The following is a 15651-nucleotide window of genomic DNA, read 5'->3' on the forward strand; positions in this document are numbered from 1 at the left end:
AGCAGTGCTAATAAATGGGCTCTAGGCGTTGAAACAACTCAGGTCATGGCAACTAAGCAAAATGGAACTGAGTTTGGGCAAAACTATCTTTTTCACAGAAGAAACCATGTTGGAGCCCAAGATGGCATGGCAAATTATCAAAAGTGGCTAAAAAAGAGTGTTTTCCATATCCAGTGGAAGTTGGGGGCATTTGTAAATTTGGTAAATGAAGAGTGGCCACATCAAAAATTTTGGCAAGAAATCAATTAGGTGGAGTTTTATTTGGCTTGGTGTTGTGGGTTGTACCTAAGTACCATTTCTAATTCGACCAAAGTTTCCCCAATCCTATCAGCCGCCACACTACCATTCCGTCATGGAGGTGGTCTTCAGATCCAAGAGGAGGATGAAACTTGTGGAAGAGGAAGAGCACATCGACTACATCAGCCGCCTCCCTGACACCATCCTCGGAGACATCATCTCCCTTCTTCCCACCAAGGATGGTGCCCGCACGTAGGTCCTCTCCTCCTGCTGGTGCCACATCTGGCGCTCCGCTCCTCTCAACCTTGACCTCAAGCCCGACTTCGATGTACTCCGCATTCCCAAGTACATCCCCACCAGAGTAATCTTGAGAATCCTCTCCACACATCAAGGCCCCATCCACCGCTTGTCCATCCCCAAGGTCTACCTATACTATAGGAATGACCCTGCCATGATCTTGGACATGTGGCTCCGATTCCCTACCCTTGATAGACTACAAGAGCTTGAGTTCCAACATGACCGCCGTTGTGGTAGGATCCCACCACTACCGCCACTTCCTACATCAGTACACCGCTTCTCATCAACCCTTCGTGTCGCAAGTTTTGGTAACTGCAATTTGTTGGGTGGAAATAGTGCCAATGGGCTCCACTTTCCGATTCTCAAGAACTTGAGCCTTTCTGATGTCAAAATCTCGGAGAGTTCTCTACATTCCTTACTCTCTTCCTACCCTATCTTAGAGAGCTTGCTGTTAACTGGCCAAATGGGTTGCTCCCGCATCCAAATTGTGTCACCGACCCTTAGAAGCATTGGCGTGTGTCCTTGTTATTTAAACTTTGAGTTGCCACAACTCATTATCGATGATGCCCCTTGTCTAGAGAGGTTACTTCATTTTCAAAAAATTAATAGCATGAAAATCTCCATCTCAGTGATCTCAGCACCAAAGTTGCATGTTTTGTGGCCAATATCTACTCACAACTTTAGTGTCAAGTTTTTCACCACATTTTTTCAGGTATCACCATGCTTCTCACTTTCATGTTCATGATGGATCCAAGTTCCTTTATCCCAATAGATGAAGAAAAGTTCATATGTTTGACTATGATGCTAACCATAGTTACCTGTGCTTTACTCAAGGACCGCACTTTGTTAGCTTGATGACAGTGGTGCACAGTGTGAAGGTCCTGACATTAACCCAAAAGCATCTTAGTTTGGACACAATTATTGACTTTTTGAAATGTTTTCCAGGCTTGGAGAAATTATACATCAAGGTGACTAAACTTACTCTATAGTTATTTGTTTATCTGCATGCTTTTGTCACTATGCATCAAATACATGTTTTAATGCTTGGTTGTGACAATTCTATGTTCATTTTGCTTTTTCAGACAAAAATGGCAGGGGAGAAAAATGTGTGGTGTCATAAACATAGGAATTTTATTGGGACTTTTGAAATTCGTCTGAAGAAAATTGTGTTGACAAACTATCATGGCAACACATCACATGTTAACTTTGCCAAGTTCTTTGTTTTGAATGCGAGAATGCTAGAGTCCATGAGGCTTGAGTTATTTGTTGGAATCCCAGCAGTGCATGGATTGACAAACAACATAAACTGCTCAAAATAAAAAATAAAGCTTCAAGGGATATGCATCTTGATCTTGTGTCTAATTACCGCTTGACTCGGGCTAATGCCTTTGTGTGTGCCGAGCAAGTACATGATTTGTCAACAGCCGACCCCTTTCTAAGGTTTCACGACGTACTGGGTCCTCCAATGACCATGATAACCTCTTGTCCTGACATGGAGGTAATGCTATGATGTCTTATGTTTTATACATGCTGATACTTCCACAATTTTGAATGAGTGCCATACTATACTTCGGTTGTAAATATGTGTTTGTTTTTCTGAATTGTTGTCGTCCTATTTAAAATATATGTCAGTGAACAGAAAAGTTGCATGGTAAGGTGAATATTGACGAATCAGATTCTTTTTAGCTAGATTTGGGCTATTTGATAGCTTCCAGTGACAACCCAGGCCCCTATGGCAATTGAATATCATCTGGGATATAAGCCACTGATAGAATGCTACCTGAAGATTTAGTAATTTTATTTATAAAACTAAGAAAAAACCATTGTAGCACCTGAACAATCATAATTCTGCAAACTATTATTAGCTTTTGGTGATATACCTCAAGGTTATTTAAGCAGTCTGATAATCTTAGGACTTCCTCTCTTATGTGATGGAATGATACCAGTTGATTTTCTTAAGATGTGGTGCTTATTGTTTCAGGCATTAACTGCATGCTCATCAGGTTGTACCTGTGAGCAGACGCAAAATGAAAATGTTGAGGACTCTAGTTGAACCACCTCCTCAGAGAAGCAGAAATGCATGACGTGTTTTCAGGATATATGATTCATATGAGCATGAAGTTTGTTTTATGCTTTGACAGCTTAATTGGGTGACTCCGCTGAAAAGGTTGACAGTGAGCCTTGTCAAGAAGTGGTATAAAGCTCTCTGGACATGATGCACTATGCTGCGTGCCAATATTGATTGACATTTACATATCCTACAACGCTGAAAAGTGAAAACCTTACAATGATATTTGCTATTTTTCCATGCTAGCTGTATGCTAAATGCTCGACATGTTGTTTTATATATATGAAGGATGATTGATATTCATTTTAAGATTTAAGTAATTAACTGTATACCTATATTCTTTTGTTAAAAATTGAGAACGTATGTACCATTGGATATTTCCAAAATTAGTTTTGCTATGTGCTTCACTTATGCAAACCAGCGATATAATTTTATCAAGACAGTAGGAAAACGTTCCTTTCTGGGCTCTTCCTCTGCTTGTAGCCCACATCAATGCTAGCCCAGCAGCTTAGCAAGTCTAGCCCACGACTCACCCAGTCTTTCCCCTTCCCCTCACCAGCCACCATTGGAGACACCGTCACCTTTCCTCTGCTGCTGCTGGGAATGCCATTAAAATCACGAATTCAGTGGAGCTCACCTCCCCTTCCAATGGTGTCCAGTGATCTTTTCCCACCAATGTATTGGAGATTCAAGTTCAAACAAATAATAAGTGTCTAAGTCTAGCTGTTGATCAGATTAGCCACAAAATGAGATCATAATAATAAATTAAAAAGTTCCCAAATGTCAAATCAATTTCGAGCCACATAATGTTGACTAATAAAACTACAATTAGGTACGAGTAACATATTGAATTCTGATGTTTTAACTTTATATGTTCATTTTGTTTATTGTAAATACTGAGAGCTTGAGACAAAAGGAAACATATTCATTAAAGCCTTTCACTGCAAGCTGGTTTACACAGTAGGATAAATGCACAGGTTAAGGTAGCAAGTCTGATAGAACTTGACACCAACAATAAAAAAAACACCCTAAACAAAACGCAGAACCAACCTCCCTGAAGCTCAAGAGTTGTCTTATCATAAAGCAGATACCATTTTCCACTACCACTACTATTATTATCTAATTTTCTCCATGGCTAAGAAATCATCACATGAGCAACTTCAGTTCGTCAAAGCACTCAAGCCATTTGCTCTTTGTCCCTCGTCTGTAGTGCTGTCCCAGTGATGCAGAAATTCACAAATTTAACAAATAATATGAGACGATTGAGGAATAGATTTGCCCTAAACATTTATTTTAAAACAACAAAGAGGGACCTACATTTTGGTGCTACAGACAAACCAAACAGGCAAAGAACACTAACACATTTATCCGCAGCTGCACCAGTTAACAGCTATGCTTGATTGATCACTCACCAAACAGCAACCTTCTAACACATATTACCATCCATGTGCTAATGAATGTACAAGGTTTAAGATGGTCCTTATGCCTGTTCTGGAGTGCAGAAATTATAAATCCTTGTAGGTAATGGCATTTTTGGTTTCTCTCCTGCTGGAGCCTTTCTCTTCTTGAATGGATTATGGACACCTCCCTGCCCTCACCCAGCAACCCAGACTAAATTTAGAGAGGCTGTCATGGTCCCAATCTTTGCCCATAAGGCCATAACAGATGCAAAACATGAATAAATTCCCAAGTATGCCAACCTAATTCTAAAAATGGACCATCGCAAGAAAAGATAAAGGGTTTGCAACATAGGTTTATATCACATTACTAGGCCGTATTTATAAACTCATTGCTCTTCACCAGGTAACATGTGTACATATATTATATTTTAATGCTATTAAATGATGTAGTTCTAAATATAAATATAGGCAAAGCACAACTAATTTAAGACGAAAAGGATTAAACAGGGGCGAAGCTAGCATCTAATTGAAGGTGGTGTACCACTCAAGCAACATAACGAATTCCTCTAGATGTATGGTGAATATTAGTAAAGTTAATAAAAAAAAAACTTTATGCACCAGGGGTAATATAATGTGGTATCGACATTGTGGTTAAATGCTAAACCAAATAATCACTACTACAGTTACAGATTTGACATTTGACACCAACGATCAGGCAAAAATAAAGTTAAGAGAAACAGCCCTTAAACAAAAGGCAGAACCCACAACTGCCAGCATACTAAGACCAGCATCAACCACAACGCTGACATATATAAGCCATTACAACTAGAATTTTTTTTAATTTTAACACTTTTTGTAAACTAATTTTAAATCTAACACTAGATGTTTTTTATTTCTAAAACTAACATTTTTGACCGCGTCTATTGCTATGGCGCGACGAAATACCTGTGCTGACGTGGCAACAATCGAAACGCTGACCGATAACGTGACAGGATCTGTCACGCCATCCATCTTCGCGCGGCGCCGCCGCGTCATCATCACGGCGCGTCAGAGCCAGTTAACAAATACGCAGGAGCCAGCGGCTGTGGCGTGCGTGCGTACTCCTACTACGCAGCGCAGGCGAGCAGCAGTGCTGCTGACCGCAGCGCGTGCCAGGCCGTGCGTAGGTATGGCCGGTCACGGTCTGCACGCGGAGGTCTGCTCCTCTACAGCAGTGAGCAATGTGAGGTCTTGTTGGAGGGGAAAGCCTGAACCGAAAGGGCGTGGGCGTGGCCGCGGGTCACCAGTCACCACACCTCTGCTCTGCACACATGTCCCCTGGGTCCCCTCCCCGTTGCTGCCTTCTCTCCACAGTTCCATGGCATGGCATGGCATGGCACGCACACTGCATGAGTGAGCCCATCCTGCTGCAGCTGCAACCACCTAACCCCACCTCCGGCCGGCATGGATGGACACCAAACATCCCACTCCACACCACTCTTGTCTTGACTAGGACTAGTACTCTGTTTTTTTAGAATTATGATCTTGCTTGCTTTAATTGTAATTTTATCTCTACTTTTTCAATTTCGTGATTTTATTGCTACTATTTTAAAATGAACGATCCATTTGCCCCTAGTTTGAAAGCCCTTAGATGGACAGGGAATAAATGTTTTAAAAAATCCATATCTAAAAAGGAAAGATGAAATGACCACATTGCCCCTTGTCCTTATCTCTAGGTAGGGCGCGCGGTGCGGCGGCGCCTCCCCGTCCCGGGCCTCCTGCGCAGTGCGGTTGCTGCTCCGGGGCACAGGGGGCGGCCGCGGCCTTTCGTCGTGCGCGCGCCGGGCGGCGGCGGTGCCCGGCCGCGGGTCTCGTCCGGCTCAGGGGCGCACGCCATAGTCTCATTCTTCATGCACCACGAGTTCGCCCAGAGCACCGATAACGATGGCGACGGGGACGAGGACGACTCGGACTCCCGCTCATGCACCCAGCACCGCTCGTTCTGGTTCACGCCCGCGTCCATCGCACGCGTCAAGGCGGCGGTGGCGCTGGAGGGCCGTGCGTGCACCATGTTCGAGGCACTAGCCGGCTTCGTGTGGAGCGAGCGTCGGGGATACGGCGGTCGCGGCGGAGCAAGCTGCTGTTCACGGTCGATGGGCGGCCGCGGACTCCGCTCCCCGTGGGGTACTTTGCCAACACCCAATGTTATCGTGCCGATCAGCGTCGCGTGCCCCGCGGGGGAGCTGGCGTCGTCTTTGGCTCTCTACCGCGCGCTGTGTTGTTGGTGCACGGCGCCACGGGGGCCGTGACGGATGCCTAATGCGGTCCGCGTTGGACTATTTCGAGACGAATCCGCATGCTTGCATGGATACGGCAGTGCTGCGTGTTGAGTTGATGGCGCCTTTGTTCCAGTGAACTCCTCCTTGTTAAAGATTATACAATATTGCTAATGTGCCGGGCATTTCTATCATGCAATATTGCTAATGTGCCGGGCATTTCGAAAACTAGTTTGTGTTGAGTTGATGGCGCCTTTGTTCCAGTGAACTCCTCCTTGTTAAAGATTATACAATATTGCTAATGTGCCGGGCATTTCTATCATTTTGTACAAATGTTAACATGGTTAGGGGAGGATGACGGAATAGGGGTAAAGTAGTGCTTCGTTTTGAAAACACCGAGACAAATTCACAAAGTCAAAAAAAAAACAGGGACAAAATCATAATTTCGATACAAAGCAGAGTTAAAAATGCAAGAGCCTTTTTTTTTTTGAAACTTTCATCCAATGTTTTGATGCCACGTGCATTTTGCTTTTGGCTCATTGAGGGAAATCACAGCCTGAACTTGATGAAAAATCACCGTGTGTCAAAAAGTAAATGGGCGCCATGACTGCCGGCATGAAACCACCAAGGACCAAGCAAGCAAACAACAGAGGGAACAGCCTGAGCCAGCTAGCACCGTTCACCCTGGCCGGCCCGGCCTGCACATGTTCTGGAGCTTCTTCGTTCGACCGATCCGATACACGTGTGCAGAGCACAGGTGTGGTGACTGGTGACCTGCGGCCACGCCCACGCCCTTTCGGTTCACACTACCGGACAGAGCATCTTTGCCGAGGGCAAATAATCGAGCACTCGACAAAGAACAGCCCTCGGCAAAGAGTCTTTGCCGAGGGTACACTACCGGACAGAGCATCTTTGCCGAGGGCAAATAATCGAGCACTCGGCAAAGAACAGCCCTCGGCAAAGAGTCTTTGCCGAGGGCCAGACCCTCGGCAAAGACAAGCACACGACAACAATAATTATTTACCGAGGGCTAAACTCTCGGCAAAGGGCCGACCCTCGGCAACACCACCTGACACGATGTCCGTCTTCTACCGTTAATCTTTGCCGAGGGCATCACCGTTAGGCCCTCGGCAAAGACTTTTTAACCGTTTTTGCAATTTTTTTTTAAAAATCCTTTGCCGAGCGCCCTGTGACCTGGCGCTCGGCAAAGACAGTCTTTGCCGAGTGTCAAGGTTGGCACTCGGCAAATTAAAAAAAAACAATTTTGTTTTTTTCTCTCCATTTTTTCCTGGGCCTTGCTACAGTAATTGAAACTCCATTTCAAAATTTGGGACAATTTTAAGTTTTTTTACTATATTTCCTTAATTATTTTTGTTTCGTTGAATTTTTTTGACTATTTCAAATTTGAACTGCATGTACATGAAATAATGGAATTTGGTCATTCAAAAAATGGTATTCATGATGTTTGGCGTATGTTGAGGCCGTATCCAGGAACTCGTATGAAATTACGAGCATCTTGTTGTCGTAACATGGCGATGTACTTGCGGTAAAAGTGTATTTAAATTATATAAAATCCAAACGAAGTCCGAAAATCACGAAACTTGTCGAGGTGTCTTGTTATCGCATGTGGATGCCGTGGTAAAAAAATTGAGAAAGTTTGAAGTAAGTTGTGACGTCGGATGCCTAAAAGCCAAACATCTCCACATGGGATGTTTGGCTTTTAGGCATCCGACGTCACAACTTGCTTCAAAAGTTTGTACACATGAAACAAACAATATGGATATGCAATCGATATTATAAATGACAACAAATTACTAGTATCAATTAATTAGGGTTTTTATTATACACCTAATGGTATACTAGACCCTGGGTACCCTCGCTGCTAGGAAATAAGCCCGACTAGGACAGAGTGGGTCGAGCCTACTAAGGAAGAGGCTCGACTCAGACAGGGTGCAACAACTACTTGGAAAGCAAGATATCGACTGGATATCCTTGGGAACTAAGTCATTTGCATTAATGCATAGGATTCGGTGGAATCTCCTTGTAACTAACTAGGAAACCATACATTGATATCATATGACATTCTGTCTGTAACCTACCTATGGGCTATATAGAGAGAGGTAGGGACTATCGCGAGATAGATTCATCACCATTCATAGCTAGAACCCTAGATACACTCTATAAACCAAGAACATACAGTATAAGAGATCTACTCTCTCCCCTAGACGTAAGGTACCCCTTACCTAACCATTATACATCTTTGTCCCGTGTGCTATCCTTCTAATTCCTTACGCACAAAATGCTGATCTACTTATTCTGTGCATGGCATGGGTTGAGACAATCTAGAGCCCCGTTTGGCAAGGCTCTGGCTTCTTGTGGCTCCTTACAAGGACCTCTTTCAAATGACAATCCGAAATACGGCTCTTCATTCACAAGGATGTTAGAGGAGCCATGGCCGTTTTTGTATAGAGGAGTCGGAACCGTAGAAATGTGGCTTCTCCCGAATCCTCCTCACAAACCTCATACAAATGATTATAAAACTGCAACTAGAGCTATTTTTGCCTAACGTTTTATAAAACGGCTTCAGCTCCACTAGAGAAGCTCGTCTATATGTGGAGTCGGAGCTAGAGTTTTTTTGAGGAGGCGGAGCCCTAACAAGGCCTAAATGTTATATGCTCATGCTGCAGTAGAGTGGGAATCAGTTTGCATCATGGATCCAGTGACTCTATAGTTGCACATTTACAAGCCTTTTATGAAGAATGGCCAAGTTGGCCTCTCACAAGGTGTAGTCATTTTCTGTTGGTACAATAACTGTCCCGGGCCGGCACTAGGACTATAACAGTGTGGAATTCCATTTTTGAAAAAGAAAATGTGTGGAAAGTATTTCTTTTACATTTGCATACGCCAGCGGAAAATATTTTTTTGCTTTTGTACTTCGTTGATGATTAATTGATTGACTCGAGCGTTCCACAGATTTGGCAGGTAGAGATGGTCAATGAAACCGTCAAAGAGATTTTTTTTTTTTTTTGAGAACAAACCGTCAAAGAGATAGAAGTAATCAGACTGCAGTGGGCCGAAAATTTCAGATTGGCCCAAAAGCCCAAATGAAAACAGGGGCGAGAGCCAGGCGTGAAAAATTTTTGGTGATCGCATCGCAGTGGCACAACCTCGACGTTCCGATCGGCCGCCGCGCTGCCATCGCCAGAGCGAAGAAGAGGAGGCTGGAAGAGGAAGAGTGCCTTGCCGACCGGATCAGCAGCCTCCCCGACGGCGTCCTCGGCGACATCGTCTCCCTCCTCCCCACCAAAGACGGCGCCCGCACGCAGATCCTCTCCTCCCGGTGGTGCCACCTATGGCGCTCCGCTCCTCTCAACCTCCACCTCCACGACGACGACCCAGTACGTTATCCCCAGCATCCGTGCGAGCGATATCTCCCACATACTCTCTGCGCACCCTGGCCCTTGCCGCGGCTTCGTCATGCCTCGCCGCTACATGGAGTATCCCTCTTGCACGACCCTGGGAGGCTGGCTCCGTTCCCCCCTACTCGACAACCTCCAGGAGCTCGACTTCAACAACAGTCTCCTACTGCCATCAGTACGCCGCTTCTCATCCACTCTTTGCGTCGCCCGCTTCAGGGCCTGCAGGTTCCCAGATGGAAACGAAGCCAGCCTGCTCCAATTGCCGCTTCTCAAGCAGCTGACACTTTTCGCAGTCGATATGTCAGAAAGCTCTCTGCATGCATTGCTCGCCTGTTGCTACTTCACAACAGCGGATTCCGTCGGCTGCAAATCGTGTCCTCGAGCCTCAGAAGTATCGGTGTGGATTCTGGTGGTTTGTGTGGCATCAGGTTACAACAGCTCGTCATTGAGGACGCCTCGTGTCTGGAAAGATTACTGTATTTTGGAAGAACTGAAATGAACATCTCGGTAATCTCTGCACCAAGATTGGCTATTTTGGGGAAACTCTTTGACGGCTTTCCCAGGCTTCAGTTTGGGGCCACGGTTTTCAGGTACATACATGTATGCAGTATGCGTCCTCACTTTCACCGTCACGACGGATCCAAATTAAATTAAAACCTTTTTACCTATATATCAATCATGGTGTGTCAACTCTTCCATGCTTAACTCAGGGAGCAACCATTGTTAGCATGTCAGTGGTGGTCAGCAGTGTGAAAGTTCTTGCTTTATATGATGTCAATCTTTGCCTGGATGCGCTTATTAACTTATTCAAGTGCTTTCCCCACTTGCAGAAGTTGTACATCGAGGTGAGCTAGCTGAGTCTCCATGTGCATCTGCATTCTTTTGTCGCTTGTAGGACATCAATATTGTTCTAAAGTCAGGTTGGCCCTTGACGCTATTTCTATGTTCACTTTGCCATTTTCAGATAAAAAGAGTTTGGGGGAAAGATTGGTGTACATACCGGGAACTTGACATTGGTATAAGAAAAATTGTGCTAAGAAATTACCGAGGCAACAAGTCACATATTAACTTGGCTAGCTTCTTTGTATCAAATGCAAGAGTGCTGGAGTCAATGAGGTTTGAGATAGAAGGCCGAAACGTTAGCACCAAATGGATTGGAAGGCAACACAGGCTGCTCCAGATAAAAAAGAGAGCTCCAAGGGGTGCTCAGTTTGACTTTGTATCTCCTAACATATTGACCGGGTCTCCTTATGAACATCGTGCCGAACAAGTACACGATCTATAAGACGACCCTTTTCGCAAGTTTCATTAGTATATCAAATGACAACAATGGAGCATTTCTTAGCAAGGTCTAGCCATTTTGCAGTGTGTTGACATTTGCTATCTCTTCTCAAGGCATATTGTAATTTCTCAACTGATTTGATGTTACATTTCATTTTAAATGGAGAACACTTGAGATTTCCATTGTTCATTTCCATGGGGTTGATTTGAATTTTTTTTGCAATTGGCATATATTTGCGTCAAATCATATTACTATCCAATCCATTCAGTTTCCTGATGAAAGAACTTTTTGGTAAGCCACAAGGCACATGACAAAATCCAGTCTTGTTCCATGCACAGCACCAACTTGAGTAATTCTGGAATATGCTGATAATCTATGTTAATGTGTTTGATCTTCTATATATATTTAATATAAGAAGTCTTTTTTATTTCTGCATTTCCATTCGACTCTATATATCTCTCCTTAATAACTCATTGTTGACCTCATTTGTGAATGGACTGCCCAAAGACTAAGGCACTAGGCAGTTTTTCTTCTTGGTAACTACTCCAGTGATTAAGGTTACCATGATGCTTAAAAAATAGAATCCAGCATTATTCTATATATAGCCTTATCTCGTGATGTTTAAGGATGAGATAAGACATTTGATGGCGTGAAGTTTTCAAATTTGGTCATTGTTGTCAAGAATTATTGGTCTTGTTTGTAAGCAGGTAAGACCTGTGATTATACTCCTGAACTTCAAATCATAATGGAATTGAAAAGAATGGACATGGTTCCACTGGTTTATAAGAAACAAATGAGCATTTAAATTCAAAACACTAGAAATTGCTACGTCATTTCTACCCAATTTTAGTTTGGTTAAACAACTTGTGGTTTGAAATTTAGTCACTTAAGCGCAAACTTGTTGACTTCTTATGTTTCTCTAGCTCCTTTTACTAACAATCTGGTAAAGATTGCAATAAACCATATATACCTTTTTAGGGCCTGTTTGGATACCCATCTCTAAACTTTTGAGGTCTAAAAGCTTTAGAGCACTTGAGCTCACTTTTGAGCTCTAAAGCTCTAATTTCTCAACTGATTTAGTATATCAAATGACAACAATGGAGCATTTTTTAAATGGAGAACACTTGAGATTTCCATTGTTCATTTCCATGGGGTTGATTTGATTTTTTTTGCAATTGGCATATATTTGCGTCAAATCATATTACTATCCAATCCATTCAGTTTCCTGATGAAAGAACTTTTTGGTAAGCCACAAGGCACATGACAAAATCCAGTCTTGTTCCATGCACAGCACCAACTTGAGTAATTCTGGAATATGCTGATAATCTATGTTAATGTGTTTGATCTTCTATATATATTTAATATAAGAAGTCTTTTTTATTTCTGCATTTCCATTCGACTCTATATATCTCTCCTTAATAACTCATTGTTGACCTCATTTGTGAATGGACTGCCCAAAGACTAAGGCACTAGGCAGTTTTTCTTCTTGGTAACTACTCCAGTGATTAAGGTTACCATGATGCTTAAAAAATAGAATCCATCATTATTCTATATATAGCCTTATCTCGTGATGTTTAAGGATGAGATAAGACATTTGATGGCGTGAAGTTTTCAAATTTGGTCATTGTTGTCAAGAATTATTGGCCTTGTTTGTAAGCAGGTAAGACCTGTGATTTATACTCCTGAACTTCAAATCATAATGGAATTGAAAAGAATGGACATGGTTCCATTGGTTTATAAGAAGCAAATGAGCATTTAAATTCAAAACACTAGAAATTGCTACGTCATTTCTACCCAATTTTAGTTTGGTTAAACAACTTGTGGTTTGAAATTTAGTCACTTAAGCGCAAACTTGTTGACTTCTTATGTTTCTCTAGCTCCTTTTACTAACAATCTGGTAAAGATTGCAATAAACCATATATACCTTTTTAGGGCCTGTTTGGATACCCATCTCTAAACTTTTGAGGTCTAAAAGCTTTAGAGTACTTGAGCTCACTTTTGAGCTCTAAAGCTCTAATATGAGGTGGGCTAAAGTTTAGAGCTAAATTTAGACCACTTGTTTAGACCTTTAGCTCTAAAGTTTAGAGGAGGAAATCCGGCCAAACAGGCCCTTATATATTTGTGAATCTTGAACCAGCAATGCGTTAGGGGGAACCCCAAGAAGGAACTACTGAGGTATTTTTTATCCACAGTGTGAAATCATTGGATAGCCTCAGCCTGAGGTATTTTTTATCCACAGGCAAACCCCAAGAAGGAACTACTGACATCACCATCAAAGAATATATAGCAGGTCATAACATACGGTTTTTCGATATAATAACATGCACATCATAGGCAGAGGTCCTATCTATGTATGGGTGTTGGGCGTTTGACAGCGATCAACTGACGCCTACCATTCATGATCCTCCACTCCACCAGCCGCCGCACAGTGCCATGAGGGTGGCCACCAGATCAAAGAAGCGGAGGCCAAAAGAGGAAGAGCTCCTCACCGACCAGATGAACAGCCTCCCCAAAGGTGTCCTCAGCGACATCGTCTCCCTTCTCACCACCAAAGATGGCGCTCACACGCAGGTTCTGTCCTTCCGCTGGTGCCACCTATGGCGCCCAGCTGTCCATGGCGTCCCTGCAGCCAGCGAGGTCTCCCACATCCTCTCCTCGCACCCGAGCCCCGACCACTGCTTCTCTATCTCTTACAGCCACTACCACTCCATCTTCACCACGAACCTAGGCGGCTGGCTCCATTCCCCTACTCTCAACAAGCTACAGGAGATCCAGCTCGACCACATTATCTGGGTTCCAAAATCAGGAGTACACCGCTTCTTGTCCACCCTTCGTGTTGCCACCTTCAGTAGCTGCATTTTCCAGGATCGAAACAATGCCAGCGGCACACTTCACTTGCTGCTTCTCAAGCAGCTGAGCCTTGTGGATATCGTCATCTTGGAGAACTACCTCCATGCCTTGCTCGCCACCTGCCCTGCCATGCAGAACTTGCTGCTATGATGTAACTGGGACTTCCCTTGTGCACAGATCATGTCGCCTAGCCTCATAAAGCATCGGTGTGCATTCTGGCTGGAGAAACATTAATATGCTACATTAATTCATCATCAAGGTTGCCCCATGTCTAAAAAGATTGCTATTTTTGGGAGGAACTAAGATTGATGTGTTGGTAATCCCTGTGCCAAGATTACCTATTTTGGGGAAACTACGTAATAATAATTTTCCTAGGTTTCACTCTGGCACAACTGTTCAAGTTGGGCATTGTCGCGGGTTCGTATAGTACATAACCGTGGCGAGCATCATGGTTGTTTGTCAAAAGTCGATGTGTGGGTCTCTGGGGGCTCGGACACTCAAAACATGGAAGGGGCATAGCTCGATTTATCCTGGTTCGAGCTTCCAAGCCCTACATCCAGCGGTATAGCGATCTTCGTGTTATGAATGCCCAATCGGGGAATTACAATAGTGAAAATCCAAAGAGTGGTAGGGGATCGCTTGGTGCTATCGTAGGGTTTGTCGGTGTTCTTCCTAGCTGAGTTGGGTTTCGATTTGTCTATCGTTTGGTCTCCCCCTTCTATAGGGAGTTTTGCTCCCCTTATATTCCGAGGAGGACACAGTGTATAAGTTGGTTTGGGTTCTAGCCTATGGTCTATGTACCGGGTGCATGAACCCTTTGCTGCAGCGTTGCTGGATGCGGCCTTGTCGCGTAGGGAGGAGCCGACAGTGCCGCAATCGCCTCCTGATGCCTCTATGTCCGTTATGGCGCTTGACCGTCAGGGGCTACCTGCTGCGGCACAACCTCCTACCGGGTGAGCCTTATCGAGGCATCCTTTGCTGCCAAGTAGCCTCAGCCTGGAGAGGCTGACGAGTGCGCCTTGGAGCCCTTTGCCATTGGAGTTGGTGAAGTCCCTTGTCCTGTTGTGTCACGCCGTTTCCGTGGCTCTGCCGAGAAAGTGGTAGACAGGGCCTCGGGCCATTTGAATGGGCAGATGACGTATCATCTCCATACCTAATAGACTTCGGGCGTGTGGCTGGTTCTTGAACAGGGCCCTGACCCGTAGCTTGGGCATCGATTACTGCCCGAGCACTGGCCTGGGTGTGCGCTAGGTGGAAGCCAGGCTCTGGCTTCCATTGCTTGGCGGTCTGAGGCCGTGGTCGAGCCGCCGAGCCTAGAGTACTGGCAGCGGGGGCACTCGACTTGTCCCTGACTCCATCTGGAGTGTACATAGTTGCGAGCATACACGATGGGTATAGCCCCTGAGCCCTTGGGTGATATGTAGGAACGGTCGGAGGGTACATCGATCGGCTTCCTCTTTCCTAGAGACTAAGCATACCCCTATGTTAGACACTCGTCAGGAGGTCCCGAGCCCTTCATGGCCTTCTGGGTTGAGTCTGTGATGGCGACGAGGGGTTGAGCCCGATCCTCTGATAACTAGATCAAATGGGATGCATTGGCTCATGGCAGACTTTGGTGGGACCCCTTGTGGGGGTGCCCGAGCCACCAGGCTTCGCGTGACATCTGAGTCGGGTGATGCTGGGATCGAGCGTTGTGCGGGAAAGCTTGAGCGAGGGCCTGGTCGACTCGTTGACGGGTCGCTGGCGCTGAGCCGGCGTGGGGTGCCCTGTTTGCCTTGGCCAGCCGTGGGTCGAGCAATGATAGGGCTTCGAAGCCTCGGTTCGGTGCCAGTCCGTCGCCCAT

The 15651-nt window shown here is 44.6% G+C and overlaps 2 protein-coding genes and 1 pseudogene across 2 annotated transcripts; all 3 read left to right on the top strand.

The window, feature by feature from the left end:
- The first annotated feature begins 352 nt into the window (after positions 1–352).
- On the top strand, positions 353–2587 carry LOC136543026 (F-box/LRR-repeat protein At3g03360-like; annotated as a pseudogene).
- Positions 2588–4930: 2343 nt separating this feature from the next.
- LOC136543027 (uncharacterized) lies at positions 4931–11132 on the top strand. Its single transcript, XM_066535604.1, has 6 exons — positions 4931–5095; positions 5718–6265; positions 9416–10172; positions 10240–10266; positions 10387–10521; positions 10641–11132. The coding sequence occupies exons 1-6, from the start codon at positions 4931–4933 to the stop codon at positions 10959–10961; spliced, it is 1953 nt and encodes a 650-aa protein (XP_066391701.1). The 3' UTR covers positions 10962–11132.
- Positions 11133–13391: 2259 nt separating this feature from the next.
- LOC136543028 (putative F-box protein At1g67390) lies at positions 13392–13958 on the top strand. The gene has a single exon (XM_066535605.1). The coding sequence runs from the start codon at positions 13392–13394 to the stop codon at positions 13956–13958; it is 567 nt and encodes a 188-aa protein (XP_066391702.1).
- The last annotated feature ends 1693 nt before the right edge of the window (positions 13959–15651 follow it).

The sequence above is a fragment of the Miscanthus floridulus genome, chromosome 3 (genome assembly GCF_019320115.1).
Source record: "Miscanthus floridulus cultivar M001 chromosome 3, ASM1932011v1, whole genome shotgun sequence".
Taxonomy (NCBI): domain Eukaryota; kingdom Viridiplantae; phylum Streptophyta; class Magnoliopsida; order Poales; family Poaceae; genus Miscanthus; species Miscanthus floridulus.

Coding starts and splice junctions, on each gene's coding strand:
- LOC136543028 (XM_066535605.1), top strand. CDS start 13,392: ATGAGGGTGGCCACCAGATCAAAGAAGCGGAGGCCAAAAGAGGAAGAG.
- LOC136543027 (XM_066535604.1), top strand. CDS start 4,931: ATGGCGCGACGAAATACCTGTGCTGACGTGGCAACAATCGAAACGCTG. Junction 10,267..10,386: donor TTTGGGGCCACGGTTTTCAG/GTACATACATGT, acceptor TGCTTAACTCAG/GGAGCAACCATTGTTAGCAT. Junction 10,522..10,640: donor TGCAGAAGTTGTACATCGAG/GTGAGCTAGCTG, acceptor TGCCATTTTCAG/ATAAAAAGAGTTTGGGGGAA.